Raw genomic sequence first — 24,323 nt, forward strand, 5'->3', positions numbered from 1 at the left:
AGAGCAACATTTTGCCCTCCATCTCTACCATTGTACAAGAAAAATACCCCGCCTGATACTGGTCTAGACAAGAGACTACCATTTCGGGCTACACTTTTTGTAATGATGTGGGAAATATAACTTTTGTACTCTCACTGGTAAATTCTAAGTGTTGCAATCTAACTGTAAGCAATCTTAGGTGGGAAGTAACTATTTCTTTCTTTTTTTAAAAAATTCACATGAGGTCATGTACTTATATCGCGTGCGATTAAATCAGTGACATTAAATAGCTTTCTAGCTTCTTTATATTCTACTTCTTAAGATAGCATCGGTATGCACTGGCGTCGCATCGCTATAGGAAAAAGACTTAAATCACGGTACTAGAGGTATCTTCTTTTAAAAGAAAACAGTAACACCGCTCATAGATCGCAGTGGGTTCAAACTCTATTTTAATTTAACCTGTGGCAGTCAGAAGGTCTGGCCACTCTACAAATACTTAAACACTCTATACATGATTTAAGGCGCTATTAAAATTTTTTCCCATTTTTAACCACCCTGTTTCAGGTTTGGTTTACTATTATCTTCTTGGTGTTTTTTTTTCTACTTAGGTTTTTTTCGATTTCAAGGCAATTTTGTGGATGGCTAAAGGACTGCCATAATTTATATATTGTGACACACAGCTCCATTAACGCCTTAAAACAGCTTGGAAATACTGGACTGTATATTGAGTACGAAATTTATACTGAACTCAAAAATACTTAGCTCGACCAAACGAAAAGTGTCAAAAGCTGCAAGTTTTCCCTTTTGCAACTTTGAAATTTTGTTCAGATTTCTCGAGCGTTGACTCCTTTTAATTTCCGGAAGTTGACAACTGCCAAAAAAGGATTCGTCAATTGCTTGGACGATGAATAGTGTCGGTAAGTGCTGTTGCATGAACATTTCCTGTACTGTTGGCGTAAACATGTTTTAATAGATCATTATTTGGACGAAAACAGTATAGCAATAAGCAGTTCTTTGGAAAACTAATTATTTGAGTTTTTGAACACGAGAATGACTGTTAATTTGACACTTGACAATACAAGAAACCAACTTGTTGCGCTTGCACTGATTCTTAAGTTTTTCTTTAGTTACAATGATGTGACCTGTGGCTATTTTAATTATAATTCTATCTTACAATTTCGCAGTTTAAGCAATATAAAAATGATAGGTTGAATTGTGTTTCTTACCAGTTTTATAAAACTTTACACTTTCTTTAATTGAAGTATTTTTTTATTTAACAACACAAGGAACCAATTCTTTCGCCGATTCAGAAGCTTTTCTTCACGCTACAATAATGTGACCTGTAGCTATTCTAATTAGAACTCTTTCTTACAATTTTCGCGGTGTAAGTATTATAAATCTGGCAGGTTGAATTGTGTTTCTTACCAGTTTTATTAAACTTTACACTTTCTTTAATTGAAGTATTTTAATTAAACTTCATCACTCTATAGAATTCTAAATGTGAAATATTTCGTTTCTTCTTGTCATTGGCTCAAGCTGTCACGCATCAAAGAAAAATTCCACTTACTAATTTTTTCTGGCGATCGGCAAAAGACTTTTTGCCCAAAACCTTAGTTGTTCCGCTGGGACTGATTCCGTACATTCGCCCAGCGACCAATAATGTGACTTTTAGCTATTTTTAATAATACCTCAACTTAACAATTTTCGCGGTGCAAACAATATAAAACCATATGTAAAACGAGTATGCGGTTTTTATGAATCACCTTCCCAGCCGAGCCTGTGGTTTGTTTCGGATTACCTTCCCAGTTTTATGCTTGTTAAAAATGTTTTGTAGTCGTAGTATTTGAATTATGCTTCATCACTTTATAGGATTCTAGATGTGAAATACTCTTCATATGTTGGTGGTCAGCTTGATTTAGCTCAAATAAAGCCCTTTTTTTGTTTTCTTTTTGTGGTGTTCGGCGAGGGACTTTTATATGAAACTTAGGTTTATCCGCTGTGACTGATTCAATAGTTCCAATCCAGTGGCAATAAAATATCATGTATTTTTTTAGCCTGCGTAGCTGGCGGTATTGTTGGATTTTTAAAGCGCCCACCAGCAAGCGGCGAAGCCGCGACAACGAGCGGCGCAGCCGCGAGTGGCTTGGGGAGGAGAAGCTGAAATAGCCACTCGCGGCTGCGCCGCTCGTTGTCGCGGCTTCGCCGCTTGCTGGTGGGCGCTTTAAAAATCCAACAATACCGCCAGCTACGCAGGCTAGTATTTTTTAAAATGTCAATTCTGTCTTAAAAACCTTCGCAGTGTGAGCAATAATTATATAACGAGTAGGTTGATTTGTTTGGGATCATCTTGCCATTTTTATGGTATAAAAAAAGCTTTCTTTTGATTGAATATAATAGTTTTGATTAAAATTCACCTTTTTTATGGGATTCTAGATGTAACATATTCTTTCTTTGGTGTTCAGCTTGTTAATGGCTTCCGCTGTCTTGCGCCAAATATGATTTTTTTCTTTTTTGTGGTAAGCGAAGGGATTTTTGCAAGAATTTAACTTGTTCCGTTTGGACTGATACCGTAATTTCACTTCGCCAAAAATAATCAGACCTGTAGCTCTTTTGAATAATAAATCTATCTTTAGTTAACAATTTTCACAGTGCAAGCAATATAAAACAAGCACGTGGTTTGTTTTAGATCACCTTACCACTTTGATGGCATTTTACAATTGTTTTTTTAATTGAAAAATAATTATGAAACTGTATCATTTTATAGAATTTTAGATGTTAATATTCTTTTCCGTCAGCTTGTTGTTGGTTCCGCTGACACGAGTGAAAGCAAAAGTTGTTCGATAATTTCCTTTTTTGGTTGACAGCGAGGGAATTTTTTTTATTTTAAGCGTAACAACGGAAACCAAAAAAACCAGATGAAAGCCGGAAATGGAAAATATCATATTTACAATCTGAAATCCACGGGATTAGCAAAAGGTATTTTTAAACGACAACACAAACTGAACAAAAAACCCCGGTAACTTGATCTGTGTGAAGGAGGCTACCACTGTTTTTTCATTTCGTCCATTCATACCGTGAGAATTATAAGAATTATTTTTAAAATACCTACAGGACGTTTTATTGTTTTTAAATTGTCACAAGTACGAAGAGACTGGCTTAGCCACGCGGAAGAAGTTAATATTATCATAGCGCGTTTTTTTTAACGCTTCTGAAATACAGATTAAATGAAGATTAATTTTGGTATTTTTCGAAGGCCCTCTGGATTAATTAAAAAAAACTTCTTTCCTTTCTCATGAACAAAGGAAAAAAAACCGTAAACGACAAATTCTATCGCTAATCAAGGCTAGATTCTCTAAATTAAATAGCCAATGGAAAACAAATATATTTAAAACAACAAATTACATGAAACATAACAAATTACAAACATCACTTAATATTTCTGTTCACTTAATATTTCTGTTCGCTTACAAGTCCCTAAATATAAGTCAATTCGAGTATAAATAATGTGTTCCAACAAACATGAACATAATTGCCTTTGAAAGAATTGACTGATCAAAATGTTTTCAAACTAATTTATATTGTTTAATATTATCTTTTGTGCCATTTGATGTGATTTTTTAAACTTATAATTTAAATTAGAACAATGCATAAACGTCCTTTAAAAATCAAAGCAGTATTTATATTGAAAACTGTTGTGGAAATAATTTTTAAATTCCTCCTTTGACAACCATAAAAAGATAGTCAGTTTCTCGACGAAATATGATACTATCTGAGATACAATTTACCTATTTGAATGTTTATTGTTAGCCTGAATTTCAGACGTGTCTCTCTGGTCGCCTGCTCGGCTAGTTTATTGAATAACAACTGCTTTTTTATCATTTCTCAACAACAACCAAAATCCTCCTGGTGAAAAAAAGTATTGTCTTAAAATTTATTAAAACATAATAATATACAGTATTGATTTTATCACAGTCGTCGCGGGTTTACGTGAAGCTCTTCACGTACACACAAATATAGAAGTAAAACCGCCAAACAGAATTGCTAATAAACCGTAATTTCACTTCTTTGATACTGACAAAAGCTTCATCTTTAATGAACACCTTTTTTGGAAATTTAATAAGGAAAAGATGAAAAGTGGACACGCTTGTAAAGTCGACATTGCAATCTTTGATTTAGAACAAAAAAGTCTTTCCCTTGGCAGGAGGTTGAATGTAGACAGTAAATAAAAATACTTTATGACGTGACTCGTTATGATCGACAACATCGTGTATAATTAGTATTTGAAAGAGAAATGATTGTTTCAAGTAATCCCTCTTTTAGCCTAATAAAAAACCGCAAAGCCACGTTTTAAATCCGGCATTCAGCCTTTGTGAGTAATTTTGCCAACACCAACTAATGTTTAATACTTCGTAAAACAATTAGTTCAGACAAGGTGGGAAAGGCTTGGATCATTTGCGATTTCAAAAGAAACGCCGAAAACCTAAATAGACACCAATTTACGGTAAAAAATAGACAAATACTTAATAGTATAAAACGTAAATATTTATCCACGATAATAGACAAATTTGTAAACTTTTACAACAAATTTATCAGCATGCAACCGTTCAGAGGTCCCTATATTAAGCCTTTGATCTGGCCGCGGCAAGATCAAAGGGAAGTTCGGCTTCGTCGGCGTCTTTGATTGACACGTTAACAAGTTGAACAATGGTTGCGTACAAAAACCGCCAACGTGTAGTGAAAAGCTGACAGAGAATAAGACTACAGGTGAATATAGGCCCAGCTATTTGCGACACAGGAGTGTATTGTTTACGAGGGATGAAAATCTAGAAGAAGAACTTTTCATTTTATCACGATCTGCCAGAACAATCTTTGAAATTTTTAACTTACCTTTGATGAAACATTTCTTCAAACTTTAACGTAAAAATAAACTCCGAAAGGAAATGCAAAAGTGCGTTAATTTGTCGAAACAATGGTAATAGCTTAGGGGTGACTAAGCATTGAAGCCCGGGGGCAAAAATGGCTAATTTTGGGCTACAAAAAAATAATAGTAATTATAGATGTTTCTGGCTACGGCTTCAGATTTTTGCACCAATTCGCGAGGAATGATTTGGCATTTCTAGACCACGATGAATTGCCACTATCATAACAGAACACAGAATCACAAACAAAGACCTTTGTAACGCTTTGTAAGATCAGTGTATGTAAACAAAGGCACGGCCTGCTTTGACTAACTACAGAAATTAGTGGACCAAGGAAATTTTCGCTCCGGTTCAAGTTTGTTTTTATCATCAGTATTCCAAACAAGCGAGTTTATTCTCTAATTGTTTAAAAAAGCAAAATAAAAATCATGTTTAATATAGGGTTACTTAATCATCCTACACAATATTTAATCATCCGCTAGTTCTGAGTTGGGCAAACTCACCAAAACAACTGATAATCAAAAACGTATCGCGAATAATCATTTTGAGATGGTAAAGTCGATCATTCTCGATAAAAGTTGCTCTCTGAGATAACTGTGAATAAAACAATCGCTATCTCCGACTGTTAAACCCACTGCAATGTCACAGCAAACGTTCAGTTTAGTCACTGATGGTGCAATGGAGTAAATATGGTGTTTATTTACTGAAAGATATTCTTGCCTTGCGATCGAGTAATGACAATAATTAAACTGCGGGAGTGACCGTTGTTTAGATAAATTCACAAAAGTAATACATGACGCAAAACGAGGTTTGAGTCGGCATGAGAAATCAAATTCAGGGGCCATTATAATATTGTGATACCGGTTTCATACTTTGAATAAGTCAATATTCTCATATCCCGTTGCTTGTCAGGGGCATATGATAGAGGCATCAAAAGTGAATTTCTTTAAAAAAAATACGCAAATTAAATAAAATTACCTTCATGCGTTGGATTGGAGATCAGATCGGGGCAGTCGCAGAGTTTGTTCTTGATTTTATTTGTTGCCGAAAGAAACCGTACGCAATCGAGATATTCCTTTGAAAAGATAACAGAACAAGCATTAGTCACTTAAAATCTTATGTCAGTTCGTAAAAGCTGACCTCTTTGCCGTTCAACTCTTCAGAAGAGAGAATTTGACAGCTACTCACTATATCATCGATGAACGTTCTCAGTTTCTTCTCGTTTGAAAACAGCACACACAGTCGGTTGAGCCACTCGCTTCCGTCCTCGGCTAACAGCGTGAAAGGAAAAATTCAAACTGGAATTAGTAAACTATTCTTTACTGATTTCCGATTTCTAATTTTCACTCAGTTGTCCAGTTACTTACTTAATATGGTGAGCCACCCTTCAAGCTTTTCCGACAACATTGCGGCAAATCCAAGCTGGTAAAATACAAGTTATTTGCGCAAGAAGCATCCACAATTCTTTTCCTCAATCGGATGAACCATGTTGTTCATTGACTTTCTCAGTAGCAATCTCGTACACTGTCCGATATCGACGTTCATTACTTATGCGAGAGAACCCCTTTCTGGTCTAAAGTGTTTATTGCAAAACAGCCAATCGGAATGTGGCCCTTTGTTTTGGTGATAATTGCTGATGTTTCTAAAGGTTGCACAGTCGCTGGTTTGACGTGACTCTTTACTCAAATGAGAGGCCATCTGGGGTTATTAATCACCGTATGACGAAATAAGCACTCAAACGGGTAATTTGTCGCATCGAAGAGGAACAAAACTTTCTCTGAAATAAAGGATATACGAGTGCGTTATAATTTAACAATGCTGGATTTTTATTCTTTTTAATTAACTTTTCAAAGAAGCGGAAAATGTCGATGGCAAACGATTCTACGCATGTTGGCTCGATGAAGCCAAGTGATTTTAAGATGTGTTATGCTCGAAGGGTTTGCAAATAGCGAAGCAATTAAGTAACAACATTTTACGAGCACATATTGGTATTTGTATTTCTCAAATGGTATCAGCTCTAGTTTGTTTGTAATATGCGTCAAGGTTACATACAACAAGTTCCAGTAAATTCGAACGGGGGCAGTTAGTGGACTTCTTGCCAAGACTGAAGGAATTCAGGAATTCGGCTTCAAGCATTATTATCAAAAATAGCACTTGCGCCTAAGGAAAAAACACTTTATACCAGAGATTAACATACAAAAGTTATGGGCGAAAGAATGGAAAGAGTTGTTTTAAGTGCAAAGACATACACAAAACGCTCGAACCACTAAGAACACACTCAGGTGCAAAGTGCTGAGGTGTTACGTATGAACTATTTTTGGAAAATGGAAATATTTGCATGAGTCCTTGAGTTTTGTTTTAGTGTTACAGAAGGGCATATGATTGAATTCTTGCGTCACTTACGTCAACAAACGATGATCCTGCTTTACGAGTGGAAAATGTGGTCAAGTTTTTTCTATGTCAATATTGGTTTTGTAACTTTTTGAACAGCTTTGCCCAAAAATCATAGAATGAGTAAACAAAATTTACAATCGGTCACACTACAGAGACAAGATACCATCCTAGCCTGAAGCTACGAATAAATAAGAGACTATGAATTTCTCGAACATTGCCGTTTACAAGGTAAGCTCTGCATGGCTTGAAAAATACCTGGAACTAAAAGGCGAGAGCAGTGTTTGCATATTTTCGTTTTCCGCCACGATGATCAATCATGCACTGAGGATGCAAGATTGGGCATGCTTTCAGTTTTGTGGATATCTTTTGTCCCTTTTGTTATGCAATTATAAGCAAAGAATCATTTATTACATGGACATAAAGCTCAGTAGATTTTTAGCCACTTTCTATGCGGATTGCTTTGTCATCGGAGTGTTTTGGAACGACACAAACCAAGAAATTTCGCGCTTGGAATGCGACCGTTCATAGAAAAACCAAGTTAAATTACGCTCTGTTAACGACTCACGTGTTTTAACTTAAACTAAGGACGTACTTGAACACGAAGACTGATATCGACCGCAGCATTCGGTAGCGTGATTAACTGCACAAAATGACTTGATTATTGTTTTTCCTGGAATGAGCATCAAACATTAAACGAGACGAAGCAAAAGGGAAAATAATAACCTACTAATTTGTACAAATACAAATAACAGAACCTTGCAGCAGTTATACTGCTAAACATTTGCCAATTTTTTCCCGACGGCCCGGTTACATAACACTTTTGGTTCTTTCTTACCTCGAAGCCAATAAAATTAAAGACCCATAAACTTCACGTGACCTGCCTTTGGCTAACGCACTGGGGGATGTCGAACAAATCTGTTGAAAACGATACGCTTTGAAAGCATGGATGATCTCACGTTAACCGTAAAACTATATAAGATAAAAAAGCCAGTTCACACAATTCAGCTAGTTTGAGTGAGATAAGCAACAGTAAAAACAAAATGAGGGGCAAAATGTCACATTAGATGAGTTGTAATCTCATGGATGAAAAGAAGCATGTCGGTATAATTTGTGCTTTTAAATGAGAATACAACGATCTTTCTCTCCACTGACCGTAAGCGAGAAATTAGAAGAGGTACGAAAGGAGAGTTTAATAGAACTTTACATAACGACTCAATTTGACCTGATCTTACTCGTTTTTCAAGAACTTTTTTGTATCTATTAACTACAACTTGAAACAAAAAAAAGAAAAAGGAGGCTAGATCGATAGGGTAGTTTGTGTTTCCCCAAACAAAAGCCTTGAATTTCAATGAGCCATAAGTTTGCTAAACTAAAGAACACGGAAACTTCTCATATTAATTACAGCGCTTGTTCATGTAATCATTTATAGTTTCCTGGAAAACTAGCTAAACAAACCACTGTTGGTCGGCCATTGCTACTCAGGTTTTATTTTGCAATTTAATCCATTTTAATTGCATTTCTTACTATTTGAATAAAGTTTGAATTGCACGTGAAAACCTATACAAACTTGAAAAAAGAAACTATTCAAAATGGCATGAATAAGTATAAAAATGAATAAACAAATCAGTACATAAACAACTACCAATTGATCAAGCCCTTAGAACATTGGATGCACGTCGTCAGAAATTGGGGGACTGAGTACGAGAGAAAAATACGAGCTTAGAACTATACGCAAGTAAACGGATTATCGGTCCAGACCATCAATCTTCATAATTCGTCCGCCTAGACGAATTATGAAGATAGTTGGTCTGGACCGATAATCCGTCTGTTTGCCCGTATTTATACACTGACGAATTATCGCACGAACTAAAAAATTCTCGCCTAATTAAAATGCAAGTTCGTCCAGACGGATAATCCGTCTCTAGTATAAATCGGGCCAAATAAAACTCAGGTTAATAATTTTTAACAGGCAAAACTTAAGGATTTACACAACTTCAGTGAAAGAGGTTCAAAGAGGGATACTTAGAGGGAGTAGGAAAGGTGTGGCCTAAATCGTAAGTTTATTTTTTTTTTACTTGGACAGAAAAGTAAATATAAACCACTTTTACCTAATAAAGTTAACCCATACAGAAGGTTAAAAAAACATGACTCCAAAAAAAATATCAAGATCTGTATACTGAAGGTTATTTTGAAAAGTTCCTTCCTGAGGTTTTTTTCTTCCTGCGTAGGCAGGAAAAAACAACAATCCCGGTCTGCACGCAACATATTTACCTACTCTAAGCTAGAGATTTCATGCACGTTTTCTAAAGACACTTATTTATGCTGTGTGCGCCTATGAACTAAGTCTTATAATAATTTGCCTTGCAGGATAGACGTGAAACAGAGCTGAGACTGTCGCTGAAACATTATTGATATTGAAATTAAAAATTGCTATGTTATTTATCCCACGGCCATACTCCAGAAATTGCTTAAATCGAGTACATTAGATTAGGCCTTGGTTTTTGGTCCAATTATTTTCAAATTAAAAAAAGTTGCGATATTGAATTGACAAACCCAAAATATAAAATATAAATGCAAACGCACTATTAATGTGAATGCGCAATTAGGAATCACCGCAAAGCAATTAGCGCTCAGAATCTACTCTTCAATAAACTACAGCATGTTGTTGACAAACAGTTGGAACAGTAAGCGCATGCAGCCAAACACGAATTGAACGCACCAAAGTTTTGCACAAAAATTCTCGAAACTGCTGGAAATATTCATGGCGCCGGCCTTTCGTGTATCCAGGGTCTTTCGTGAGCACAAAAATAAAGAAAAGGAAAAGGCCAAGCCCTTAGCTTCCTTCACTTGATCTCATGTCCTCTGCCTTATCGCTCTTGGATGTGCCGACTACGCAAACAGGTGGGCATGCTTGTATTGTTTCACACGAATGCGATAACGTTTTTTTTCTTTTAAATAAACCGGCGGCACGCATCCACTTTTACTGGCTTAACGGTCAGTTTTGCAAACCTTTTAGTAGCCTTTATACAACCTTAGTTCAACCTTGTTCTGGTGCAAGGTAACCTTTTACCCATGACAGGCCACCTAAACTTTAACATAGACATGGTTGAATGGAGTTTTCTGGATTTTTCCACCGTGGGAGTTCAGTTTTAGGTAAAGATCAATTATTTAGATAAGCGGAATCCGGAGTCTTAAAACTTGGCACAGATTCATGTAAACATCGGTCAAAAGCTTTTTTAAAATATTACACTTGTTTACCTCATCGCTGGGTGTTATAACGTCATCGAGCTCTTTACCCCTTAAGTGGCTTTCGATATTTTGTTAGCTAAACAATAACGCTATATCGTTCAATATTACAATGCTATTTTTAAAATGGAAATTCTGCATGTTCTGAGCTGGGTTCATTTTGAACATGATGTACCAACTCACATGCACACTACACTTCTTATAACTTTCTTCCTATATATGGGAAGGATTTAAGAATATGACCTGTGCCGTTCTTAGACGCTTAAGATGTTTCTTAGAAATTTAAATTCGCAAAATAAACCTCTTACAAGAGGCGCCATCCCTGCCTTCGTACTCTTCGTAGTCTTGGCGCCTCAGAGCTTGTTTTTCAGCTTTTACAGTTTCAGACACTACATGGTATTGCTACAGCCCGTGACAGAAAACGCTTCGTCATTCCATATCATAACATCCGTTTTGCAATTGAAAATGTCGACGGAAACACGTTGGAAGGACATGACATAAGAATTAGCAGTCGACGTAAGATATTAAAATTGAAGATCTGTCTAGAAAAATCGAGAAGAGTAATCGCTTAGTTCCCAATCTATGAATTTTTAACTTGGATACACTTCTGTTGTGACCCTCGAGGATGGCCTTCAGTAGCCAATATTGTTACGATTTTTGGGTTGCTCTGATTGGAGATGTCGTTCTAAGCAAGAGAAAGATGGGCAAGATAGGACATTTAAGTGTTATAGGAATAAGAGGCGCGTTTACACGGCAGAGAAATTTGGGTACGGACCCTTCACAAAAACGGTCCGAACCTCACCTTTTTTGTAGAGAAACAGTCAAATCAAAACGGGGCCATAAGCGCCTATGGCCCCGATTTGATTTGACTGTTTCTCTACAAAAGTGGTGAGGTCTGCACCAAATTTTGACGGGTCCAATTTTCTGACAAGTCCGTACCGTACCCAAATTTTTTTGTCGTGTAAATGCGCCTTAAAAGAGTAAGTGAACTCTCCTAAAGTTACCAAGTTAAGTTAGCTTAACTTAGCAACTTTGGTAGCTTATCAGTTTACCGAAATCAAATCAAATGACTGCATCACAGGAGAATAGGATTATGGGATGCGACTTGTAATTAGCCATGGCAGAAACAGCAATAGTCTTTACAAGTTAAACCATTGGTGGCTACTTTCTTGCGTGCTGTCCGTCTTGTTTTGTTTTCGTCAGCAGGTCACGGTCAGGGCGGTCGCCTGGCGGTTTCCTCCAGAGACGACATCCGCTGCCGACAGAGCCCTGGATCGATAGGCAGAGAACTCAATTTATCACGAAATGTCTAGTGGCTACAAGTTGGAGAGCTAAAGTCAACCAAAACAGTCGTGACCAAAAAGTGAACCAGCCAGAAACTGGAAGATAACATTTAACTCTGTATCGATCTGTAAAAGATTGGGCACGTGAGCCAAATCACGTATGATTGTAGTATGACACTCATACGAGTTTCATAATATCTTGGGATAAGATATTTCCAACAGATAAAAGTCCTACACCAGCGCCTACCGTTTGATAAAGTAGTCTTTTTTCTGTGGGCGTGCGAACAAGTTTCTGGTTCACCGCTGCGCGAAAATTTCTCGTGCAGGCGTTATTTTTTTTCGGGTGTGGGTGCAGGGATTTGGGGAATTATTCAGCAAAGTGCAACCTGTTGCTGCAACGAAGGCTGAATTTATAATTTAAAAAATGAACTTTAGCTTCAGATAATGATGCTTAAACAAATTGGTATGCAGTAGGCGTCTCTATCTTAAAGGGACTGTGTCACGCGTGCACGGCTAAGTTAAGTTTATATCATTTAGTTTTGCCAAATACTCGCTATGAAACGTAATGTTTGCGAAGAAATTAATTATATGGATCTAAATGACAAAACCAAAGCATTATTGCCAACACGTGTGTCTCCACGGCATAATAATTTAAAGTTACAAGCAAACGAGATTATCTTTGAAAACTGTTCAGCTCAACAATATTTCAAAAACCCATATCGCAATCCGTTTCAATCTGTCGCTTTTGGCCATCTAAACCATCCTTTGTATTTGCTGGGTTATTGAAACGTTCCTTCACTGTTCTGAAAGGTTATTTTCATATTTCACCGAATTTGACGGTCATTTTCCATGCCTAGATGTGCCTGAAATTAGTGACACAGTCCCTTTCAGGGTTCCCTCAAGTTTAAGATAATTCAGTACACTTCATCCAAGAAATATCGTATTTCTTTCTTCGGCTTTCCGTAGCGTAACATGACTCGTTTAAATTATATTCTACGAGTTTCTGGAATCTCTTGTTCTTCGAACGCAACACCAATGCGAGGACGATTGAAATTATAGAAAACCATCCCAATGCATCAAATTGATAGAAAACCTCCGTGATGGTTGCCATGGAAACCGACTCGACACTATCTGATCGCCAAGAAATTTTTACTCATCCTAAGCGATTCAATTTTTTTTTCTTAAGAACGTTCATCCCGACAATGCAAAACATTTCCTTTGTTTTCAATTTGTTAAGGAAAGTTCTACGTATTTCAAAGAGCAGTGTGATCCAACACAAACATTTGAAATACTTGTATTTCCTCCATTAAAGTTCAATGTCAAACGGTGTTTCAGCGCGAGAATGTTCCAAACATGTAGTTTACGTTTTTCACATAGTTAGAGTAAGAGGTATCCCACAAATCTGCGAAAGACGGGAAATGTTATTTATTGTTTCAGCAGGATAAAGAATAATATTAAGTTGCAACCAAAGTGATAAAATAAGTATAAAAGTATTAAATTGCGAAACAAACACAACATTTTGCCAGCAAACACTCATTTAATGATATCAATGATCAACTAAGTGAATTGATGGGAAGAATTCACAAAAAGGGCTTCTTATTTCTACCATGATGTAGAAATTGTTTTTCAAACAAATTTTTTATAAAAAATAATAATAATAAAAAGAAATTGCCTCATTATATACATAAAAAATATCCAATCCTAATATATTATAGTTGTATTCTCTATATATTTGAGTTATCTGAGTGACATAGCGTTGATGGTTGATCGGGGAGTTTATCAATAATGGATTTGACTGCAAGACCCTATGGTCCTTTGAAAGATTATGGCATTCGACTCAAAAATAGTCGGCGAGCCGCACACAAAACTTTACTATTTCTGTGACTCGTTTGGAGCTGTTTTCAATTGAGTGTCAAAAGTAATCCAGGAGTGTTTTAGTTTTGCTATATTATGCTATATGATTGGTTTAAAAAATCTCGCGTCATCAGCTCAAACAATCGTTTCTTGCCGTTTTCCCGCGTTTAGGGCCTGACACGAGTATTTGCTTCGAGCTCTAATAGGTACACTGTTGTTTATGTTTCTGTGGTTGGCCACTGTACCTTGCTTTTGTTTTTGGTTTTTAAATAATTTTGTCCTACTAAGACACCATCTTGGTCGGACAAAACAAAACTGTGACCGGACAGACTTTTATTCATTGTTGCCGTAAAATAATTTACGATCAAAAAATTGTCCGGACCACACTCGGGACTTCGTCGGACATAAGCAAATTTTGGTCGGCCAATTTCCGATGACCGAGTGTTATTTGCAGCTCTGGCCGGCCTTGGTTTAATTTAATACACTCCTTTGTTCTGGTGTACGGTAATTGATGAATAATTTATAAAACAAAAGAAAATACCTGATTGTACCAAGGCAGGAGCCCTTACAACAACATATACAACAAGATACATTTACGACTGTTTACAGTATGAAGTACTAAAATGTCATGGATTGTTGACAATTTCACGCTGAACAACATTTGTCAAAAGAAAAGGCCTTATGCAAAATAACATCGGTTGCCTCGTTTACAGCATCACTTCCATGCTGTTTCCAAGTCGTGAGTGTTCTTAACATGTTTACTGTTTTTGAAAATCGTTCACGGTAAAATTTACAAGTTTACACTTAGTGGTAAAATGCCTGAGTGACAAAATTCGAATAGGGGCGATTATGAAAGGGCTTTCTTCGTTCATTACGAAAGGAAACAATCGGGTATTTTTTTGCCCTTATCTTGTGGTTAAAAAAATAAAAAGATTATCTTTGGCCAGTCTAAGGATTTTCTTATCAGAACGGATGATGCCGCTTTTGAGTTCTTCTCGTGTACAAAGCCGAACTAGAGTCTTTGTTTGAGTAAGTCGGCACTCCAAAAATGTTCCAGGAACTTCCCAGGAAGGGAGGTCGGACGGCGAAATGATTGTTAAAAAGGGCATTGACGGAAAAGTTTCCTGATGAAGTTACTCCGCTTGCAGGCGCAGTTTCCTGATTGACAGTGGTATTCGCGTTTTGATCTTGCTCAACTTTTGCTTGTGAAGCTATTGACGATGGCGATTGTGAAGCTACTGTCGACGATGGTCTAGTAAAAGGAAAAGAAAAATGTATAGCTGTATCAGGAATTTGTTAATCTTATTAACATATAAGATAAACAATGAAGGCTGATGAAGGCTGAAGTTTTAGCCGAAACGTTGGGACTTTTTACGGAAATTTTAACCAGAGTAACGTTTTTTATTTTTAATCATGAAATATTTTGCAATTTTGCAAATATTGTATTTCTTTTTAGCCCTTTAAATGTTATGTATATTTTAATAGCAAAAATGTTTAAAATAAGATAGTTAAAATGAAAGCACAACTGTGTAACAATATTTCAACAACATTGTTATTTGGGGGGAGGGGGTCGAAAAATTGAATGACCTCTCAACTCTTAGTGATTTGTAGCTGGGTACTATTTTGAAAAAAGTCCCATGGACTTTTGTCTTGAATTGCAGGTAAAGGACCCGATAACCTCAGGAAATTCTTACCAAAGTTTTCCATATTTTTTTTGGCCATTTTCTTTTCTTTTTTTTTTAGGTCAATTGCTGAACCTTTGGTCGACCTTGTAAGTTGACAAGGCGACCATACTTCAGTCTTTTCTTGCCCATTAGCATTACTATATTCCAACGTCACTTACTTTTCTTGTTGTTGTGTCTGTGTAGCAGGCTGTACTGTCACCGCCTGTTCCACGAAAGGATTCTCAACTGAAGTGAGATGCAGTGATCTTGCACGCCCTCCACTGTTGTTTCTATAAAAGCTACTGATATTACAGTTCGTGTCCACCGCTACGACGTCTTTGTTCGATTTTCCTATATCCGCTGACCCTCCGCGCCGCGAGTGGCGGCTGTACGATGTGGCGCGAGCCGCCAGACCACGTGACGCGTTGTAAGCTTCTGAGCGAACGTGATTGGTTGCTTCAGATGTTCTGGTATTTCATGAAAAAAACGGAAGTCAGAGAAACTACATTTACGATCGATTGGGGTATGAAAATAAAACTTCAGTGCTGGTTAATCGTTACAGACTTTTATCTTAGCTTAACTCCCAAGTGCAACAATAATTTATTATTATTATTTTGTACGCCTCGTCATATTATTGAGTGTCTGGATGCAACTATTTTTATCCTTTGGGTCGTTTTAGTTACACGAGACAGTTGTATAGTTTGGAGTGTTCTGAAATGATGCGATGAAATTCAGTATTTCCTCGCAAATCAGTAGCTTACTTCATCAGAAACAGAAATTTTCGCGGGAATAGTTTAGATAAAAATAACTTTTTCTAGTCAAAACGCCTTTTGCATAAATATATGGAATTTACACGCTCCGGGTAATGGGATCATGCCGTAGGCTAGCTCACGCCTATTAGAAAACCCTCATTTTTAATCGACTCCTATGCAATGACCTCAGTCAAGCAAACAAGACATTTGCTCATTTAAAGGAGCTATGTCACGGTATTTCAGGTAATTCTATTTATTTTCGTTAATTAAGAGCTGTAAACTTCAAATTGGCAGAGCAAAGGTCGTTTATTGGTAAAATCACGGCCACATAACAAACAAAGATGATCTTGAGCATTGTAAATGACACTTTTATACAAATTGAGATAATCTTGAAAAAAGTCGGGCCGACGTTTTTCAAGTTTACCCGAACGCAATCCGTTTTAATCTTTTCGAGTGTTGCCCACGCATGCCCCATTTTGGCCTTTCTGTGTTTCTTTTGAGTTATTCTACAGATTTAAGCCATTATTTTGATATTTCAGTTAGTTCTATGAACAGTTGGTCAGTGCCGAAAATTAATTGCAGTAAAACTGCGTGACATAGCCCTTTTAATATGATTGCAAAAAATCTTGGATCTGCGTGTCTTCACAGCATCCATGAAAATCCCAGAAAAACGTTAAATCAATATTACACTGTAGGTGCAGTTTGGTGCATTGGTAAAACACAAAAATGGTCTATCGAAGGAGAAGCACACAAACAAAATCATAACATAACATTAGCGCCGTCCTACCCTAACTCCATCCCCTTTGTCACAGACCTCTGCACTGCAGAGGAACCTCGTGAGCCTGGGGCTGAATTTCTTGACGAAGGCCTGGGTACAATTGGCGGCAGGTTTATATCTTGAAGTGAATCATTCATTTTATGTATGTGTGAAAACTCTTGGCCACTGTTTGGTCGACTTGACTGAAGACTTGAGCCGGACTGACGTCTCTGAAGCAATGGTGGTTCATCAATGTTTTGGCCTGTAAGTGGGCAAACAAAGTGAGCGAGTCCAGACCCCGTTGGTTACTGATTCGAAACTCTCTGGACTAAAATTCTACTTACGCCTCTCCCTGGGGGCCTTTTTTTTCTTTTCCAAGATCTTTTGTGGAGTGATAGGGGGGGTTGGCTTTAATAGAGAGGGGAGTCAATAGAGAGCGGAGGGGGCTTATTTCAAACATTAATTCGGCTAGCGGACATAATAAAACAGATGATGTGGAAAAAAGTGATACAGATTAAGTGGGAGGATAACTGACTGTTTTGGTCTAAGACGTATAACATCGAGGTTTGAGGGGTGGAGGGCTTTAGGAAAAGGTGACGGGGAAATTGGTTAAAAAATGAAGTTCTAGAGGAGGGCTTCTCCAGCGCTTTTACAGTAGTTGGCTATAGCTATGAGTAAGAATTGACAAAACTTAACTGTACATGAAGAAACGGATTGCAAAGTCATATCAACGTCCGAAGATTACAAGCGGATAAGCAAGAAAACTGAAGGCAAAAACGTAGCATGAGTCACCCCAAACTAGAACAGAATTGTGTTAATTGATCTTACTTGTTCTTCTGTATGGATGAACTGGCGGCCTTGCTGACTGGCCAGCATTAGCAAGGCGCTGGCTTCGGCGAGGTACATGACCGACAGCTAGATCACATATAAAAAAAGAACAATAAATAAATGAATAAACAGACAGACAGACAGACAGACAGACAGACAGGACAAATGAGGAACGGAAGGAATGACAAAAGATTCAGCGAGCAATTGAGCCCTCAAGCATACACATACAATAGCGTGCAAAGCTGGCAGTTCTTGTCACACGATAGTTAAACGGTAGCTTCTTTGCTAATCGTCCTGTAATCGTGCGATGTGAACTGAAAGACCTACGCAGGCTACTTAAGCGTATCTGTTACAGTTTTAGTGAGCGCATATTTGTTACAGCCAAGCGACTCTATTCTTACCTTGCAAATCCGAGAAGAAATGCTCGTGAATAACAAAGTTGTTGGCCTGAAAACAAGAGGAATGTCAGCCATATGCTTAATCACCATGCTAAAAGTGCACAAATGTACATTATTTACATATACATGTAAATATAGCCAACTACCAATTGATATCGACTCAGGACTGGAAACTCAATCAGCCCAGAGATCGACAGAAAGGAGGATTAGAACCCACCAACCTTGACCTCGTGTTAATTTTAAAACAGGTCTTTAAATGTTCTCCTTTTGAAACAAGTTGGGCAAATAGTGCTTAAGGACAACTAAAACCTCAAAAGATCCTAAACTGCACATTCCTCCACTTCACCACTTTCCTTGAGCACAGAAAAGGTATCTGTATTAAAGGAACAGTGTCACGAGAAGTCTTCTTCTTTTTTCTATATTTTCTTTTTGTGTAAACTATGCTAGAACAGCGAGAGTACACTTCACTGATCAACAAAATAACCTTTTAAAAAAATGCATAAACTCATTTTCTAAGATGTAAATAAACCATAATCAATGGTTTTATGCAATTTTCATCCAAGTAACATTCACTTGGAGAAGGACGGTGAAAAAAGAATGCAGACAAAAGGGGTGGTCCAGCTGGTCGGAAGTCAGGGGCGCAGGGCAAGACAGGGCTAGTTGGCGAGAGACAGTTACAGCCTTATACGCCTCATGGCGCGAAGAGAACTAACTAACTAACATTGTCAAACTTGAAAACGTTGGCCTGACTTTTTCAAGTTTTTAGGTCACTTTCTTCGTACCTGTCCACGCCCACACCACTTTTTAACAATTTTAGACTAGCACACTTTTTTTACGTTTTAGCAAGGGCAGGCCACTTTTAGTGGATTTTCAATTAATACCAACACCTTCATTGGATTTTCAAGTAGCACTAAATCTCGGTGACACTGCCCCTTTAAGCAGCGATTTTGATCTTTTTGTAACTTGATTTGGTGGATGCTGGAAATACACATACATGTTTATTCCGGTTTTTTTTTTTTTTTTTTTTTTTTTTTTTTTTTTACATTTAGCACTGGGGGTTCACACAGATTCACTTCCTTTCACTTCTCATAAATGCTTTGAGATGTCGGCCAGAATTCCAGACTAATTTTCTAGTTAAACCTCTGACTAACCTGTGGTATGGCATTCTTCAGACCATAATACTTCTTCAGAAAAGATACAAACTTATGGGATGGTCTGTCAATAGCAACTTGGTGTGCCATTCTACCCTCCATCTACAAACATACATGTAATATAAAAATAAAGAAAAAACAGCGCTAAAAAGTTATACCTAAGGCAGACATCACAGTATTTCAAGAACTCCCCCCCCCCCCCGGGATACCATTTTGACAGAAAAGGCACCCCTTTCGTATACCTTTTATTAAAAAAGGTACCCCTTTCACAAACCTTTGGAAATGACATGACATATACCTACATGTAAAACAGGAAGTCTTAATTCTCATTTTTATGAAGCGTTTGATAAATTAAAATGATACAGCCATAAGGTGCGTCTGTTCAAAATATTTTCATTAAAGGCCCCTTTAAATACCTAAATGACAGATTTCCCTACCCTTTCACATACCTAAACTTGTGAAATTCCTACCCTTTTATATACCTGAAGCATGAAAACGGTACCCCTTTCGGGCGGAGCCTCCCCGTATAGGCCATTATAGGGAGTGCCCCCCCCCCCGCCCCCGGGAAAGCACCTTGGGTATAAAGTTATTATGATCCCTGAAAATGTGCTAATCTACCATAAGGAAAATGATGGCAGCTGTACACTTTGACACAATTTCTTGTAAACCTAACACAGCCAATAGAAACATACATGTACAAAGAGAAAAGCCACATTAATTTTTTGCAAAGTCTGTCCCTTGCTAACAACGTTGGGTATGCTAGGTTTGAAGTTTTTAGAACTTCTCAGATCTGTAAGTTTTCATGAGCGTTTTGAGGGTTTCCATGCCCTATGAATTATGCGTAAATGTAGCAGCATCCATGTTCTGTTTGGTACAGTCAGGGATTTAAAATTTTTTGAAGTAAGTGTCAACAACTGGAAGAGTAGGCGGCTGTGACAACACTGAGCATGTTTGTCTGATTGCTATGACCAGAGTAACCAGCGACATGCAATCAAGTAGCCGGCAGAACTCCGGCAGTTGCCGGCTTGTTTTGAAAACCCTGACTGACAGTGGATTGTTTGTCTTATAAATACTCAAAAGAGAAACATACATCAACTGTATAAATGTGCATAATGCATTGCGGATACATGTAACTCATCGAGGCAAAAAACAATCACTAGCTTCTTGCATATCTAATTGTTAATTGTAAAATTATTTTATTTGGTTTTTTTTTCCCCCTCCCTTATTATCTACAGATCTGTACACAATTACTAAAAATTACTCAGATTATAGTATATGTACCTTCAGCATGTGCTCGAATATCCTCTTGCCACAGCCTGTTCTTTGACGAGACTCATGGATGTAGAAATCCAGTACACACAAGGGATTGACTTCATATTGCACACTTTGCATGTCCTGTTGACACAGGCAAGACACGTGTTTAATAATTCTGTATCCGTTTGACTTTCATTTATACTTACAAAAAAACAGAATGCAATAAAATTATGCTGTGGTTCAATGTTACCCTTGATACAATCTGGTATTTTCCTTGGTTTTTATTTATTAAATCATAATTATTACCATTCAACAGAACAAAAAAAGTACCAATTTGTTACAAGGGAGAACTTGAACCACAACTTACCGGTATATGCGCTGTACTGATTCTTAGATTGTTGCTCCTCTAAACCACTGATTTTGCAAGTCATGTTCACTTCATATGCATGTTGCTTCATACCATGATAGACAATCATACAATAATTAGTACTACACCAATACTTACCAGTAAAAACAGCTTCTTATGACCAACTTTTAGAATCCCCACAACTGCACCTAAACCACTAAGGTGTAAATATGAACACTCAGTATCACTTCCTTCAACTGTATGCAAATATTTATATGTACACTTATAACTTTGAGATCTCAACTTCCTTGTAAAACAGTTGGGTTGTTGTCCTAATGAACTTAAGGCACAGTCAGGTATCTACAGAAACTACCCATGAGTTTAGACTGGTATTAAAAATGCTGTAGCTGTGATTTTTCGAAGAGAGAAAAAAATTACAAAAGTCAATTGAAAAAAGAAAACCAAAGAAATGGAAAGAGTTAATTATGTAACAAATTGATGACAATGAAAGATTAAATTACCGTTGTGGGAGGTCCATACTTCAGGTAAGCTTCTACTACTTCTTATTAGTAGAAACTCAACTGTGTCATGAATCCGCGAATCTGATTGGTTCTCCCACTGTTTTCTATTCGCCGAAGAAAACAGTCGCGCGGCGCAGCCTAGTGGATTTCTCGATTACCGATGTCTTTAAAGTGCACATAGTGGTTTTGGACTGCAATCCTTAGAGCCAACATAGACACCGCCCCGTCATGAGCGAAGCCCGCTCGCCCGTTGACATTGCTCAAGAAAACCGGCGAGCTATTGTTAATTAATTCAAAACATTATGCCAAGGAAAAAAATATAACTTTCTTTTCTCTAAAAGTCACCTTATTCATTTGCCCTTTGAGTAAAAACATTGAAAGTCTGGCACACAGGAGGGAACGACTAACTGTAAATAGTCCCCAAAACAAATCCCTAGAAGAGATTACACAAGAAGACCAGCTGCGGGAACTACCCGATCATGTTCAGTGACCTTAATTTTGAGGGACAGGTCCTGGGGAATAGTCCATTCAATTCAAAACTAGGTAGTGACTAAGAGCACAAGAATAAAAACCCACCTATTTGCCGATGGATCCTTCATAGTATAAAGCCTGTGATCTGAATGTTGGAGTTTTACTGCACTGGTGATAGGTGCTCGCAACCCTTGAGCCTGGGAAGATTTGAATCAAATAAACAAAATAAATATTGTCTTTTTACATCACTCTCCATAATCTGTAAATACATTTGAAATGGATGTCACTGCGAGTTACATGTATACTGCAGCAGCAGCTTGGCATCAAGAATTTAGGATTGATAATGGCTAAAGGTACCAGAGGCAAGTTTACAAATCAAACTTGTGAAGTACAGGTACTGGTTGCATGTATTGTAATTCACTACCATAAGATAACCCAGGTGTTAGAAGTAGAGTGGGTCAGGGGATTGGGTATACATTAGCCTGCGTGTCTGGAGGGATTAGTGGTGGGGTGAGGTGAGGGTGCGGGGCAAGAAAAATCCTGGGCGAAGCTTGCATCCACGGTGCAGCCGCAAGTCTCAAATCCTCTCCAATTCCCTCGTGGCTCAGTAGTGCCATCTCTCTGCAGTTTGCCATAAACAAAGCACTTGCACTTGGTCGCGAATCCTGCCAGCTACGCAGGCTAGGTATACATGCACAAAGAGTTTTCAAAATTGGGCATAATATATATAGTACTGGCATAAGATAGAGATTACCCATAATTTAGATATTGCATTCATGCTGTTTTCTACCCCTTACAGAAAGCATGCTGAATATCAGGACATGCAATAATTCCTCTAACAAAGAAATAACAACAAATAACACTCACCCTTGTTGAAGCATCACCCATTTTATCAATCACTGTTTTGAGCTGAGATTGCTTGTTTGCAAATTCATACCTTTCGACCAACAAAGATGTTATTACCTTATCTACTGCTAAGCGTCTGATAAAATCAACATATTTAATAACCGACTTAATGTACAAGAAGTTACGTAAGCTTTAAACTTATAATTGAATGATACATATATGTTGCGGTTTAATTTTATATTTGGTTTAAAATTTTTCAAACCAGTTTGATTTTTATTTTCTATTGTCTCACATTCATTATCATAATCTGAAACAAAAGGAAATAAAAATCAAACTGGTTTGAAACATTTTAAACCAGAGATAAAATTAAACCACAACATATACATGTTCAAAATAGCTACATGTACAGTCGAATCCCGATAACTCAAACCTTCAAGGGAAATCGAAAAAGGTTCAAGTTATCGAGGGCAAAATTAGCAAGAAAATATGGCCTGGAGGGGAATCGAAAAAGGTTGAGTTTAATAGCGGGAGGTTCGAGTTATCGGGATTCAACTGCATGTAAGTATAAATTGTTTTGTATGTATAGCACAGGTAGCACAGGTTATTCCATAACAACAGCTTCAATAGTTGTTCTTCAATGACTGTGCTATAATCAAGCAAGATTTTACCACGGAACTCACCTGTCATTTTTCACTCGAGACCGAAATGGAGCCAATTTATCGTCTACAAGTGTGATGGGATCAGGTAGAAGGTCGTTGATGTTGAAGGCGAACTCCATCCTTAGCCACTCAGAACGACACCATAAACACAACGGCTTTACCAGACGCGTAAAATCCAGGCATCGTCTCTCTTACTGAGAAAATTAGATTGCTTCGTTTACATTTTACAGCCTTGATACACTAATTTCGCCGGCCATAGCGACAACTGTCGCTCAGTGACTACAGTTGGTTTGCCTTACTACGCTGCAAAATCTTCCGTCGATAGCTTGTAAACAATGTCCCCTAACCCTAGAAGTATTTTAGAGACCTGATTGCTCCTTTTCGGACGTTCCAAAGTCAGATTTACTGCACTTTTCTGCGCGAAAACAAATATCTTTAGCAACCAAAACTGTTGTCATTGCGGGCTTCTCTAACTGTACAGCGGCTGAACAACAAAATACACATACGTTATGTAATATCCCAGGTTCCCGAGCCTTCTCTACCTGAAATTTGTAGGGTTTTTTGTCCTTTTTAGCCTTTTTCGCTTAGAAAGAAAACCGCTGAAGCCAGGGCAAATCCGGTTTATCGTTAAGGAAATGAAAAACACGGTCATTAAAAATCAAGTCGTATGAAAAATTGTCTTTGTATTTTTATTTTTGGCTGATTAGAGCTGTCGCCAGCTCCTACGTACACGAGCAGCATTTTCGTCCGCGGTCCCTTGCTTTCAGTTGTCACTTTCAGTTTTATTTGACCGTAGATCTTTTTAAATCCGATATGCTGTACATTTTCACTGTTTTCACATGGTTTTTCCATGTTTTTAGTAAAAGGATAGTTCTGTCTATCCTCACTTTCCTTACCGAGACAACGACATTCTATTTCGAATTCTTGACCTATTTTAACAATAGAGTGTTTCTGTCGAGGAACTATCGGCTGATAGTTGCCCCGCGGAAATTTGATGTTCT

At 37.5% G+C, this 24,323-nt stretch overlaps 1 protein-coding gene, 1 long non-coding RNA gene and 1 pseudogene across 3 annotated transcripts in view; 1 reads left to right on the forward strand and 2 right to left on the reverse strand.

Annotated features, from left to right (window-relative positions):
* Positions 1-7,335, reverse strand: part of LOC144642281 (uncharacterized) — a 38,318-nt pseudogene extending 30,983 nt beyond the window's left edge. Inside the window, exons 1-3 of the transcript XR_013568718.1 lie at positions 6,266-7,335; positions 6,087-6,169; positions 5,877-5,973 (exon numbers count right to left, since the gene is read on the reverse strand). The product of XR_013568718.1 is annotated as an uncharacterized LOC144642281 (transcript). The remainder of the gene's footprint in view (positions 1-5,876; positions 5,974-6,086; positions 6,170-6,265) is intronic.
* LOC144644319 (uncharacterized) lies at positions 611-13,515 on the forward strand. Its single transcript, XR_013569090.1, has 3 exons — positions 611-896; positions 9,262-9,346; positions 9,660-13,515. It is a non-coding gene; the product is annotated as an uncharacterized LOC144644319 (long non-coding RNA).
* Positions 13,480-23,778, reverse strand: LOC144642855 (uncharacterized). The gene is made up of 11 exons (XM_078501951.1): positions 23,344-23,778; positions 22,685-22,754; positions 21,923-22,014; positions 20,985-21,042; positions 20,507-20,620; positions 19,226-19,327; positions 18,078-18,123; positions 17,677-17,763; positions 16,879-17,110; positions 15,519-15,806; positions 13,480-14,927 (listed from the first exon to the last, which is right to left on the reverse strand). Exons 1-11 carry the CDS (start codon positions 23,439-23,441, stop codon positions 14,639-14,641), a joined length of 1,476 nt encoding a protein of 491 aa, XP_078358077.1. The 5' UTR covers positions 23,442-23,778; the 3' UTR covers positions 13,480-14,638.
* Positions 23,779-24,323: the final 545 nt, after the last annotated feature.

This window comes from Oculina patagonica, chromosome 1 (genome assembly GCF_052425735.1).
Source record: "Oculina patagonica isolate OP01 chromosome 1, crgOcupat, whole genome shotgun sequence".
Lineage (NCBI taxonomy): Eukaryota > Metazoa > Cnidaria > Anthozoa > Scleractinia > Oculinidae > Oculina > Oculina patagonica.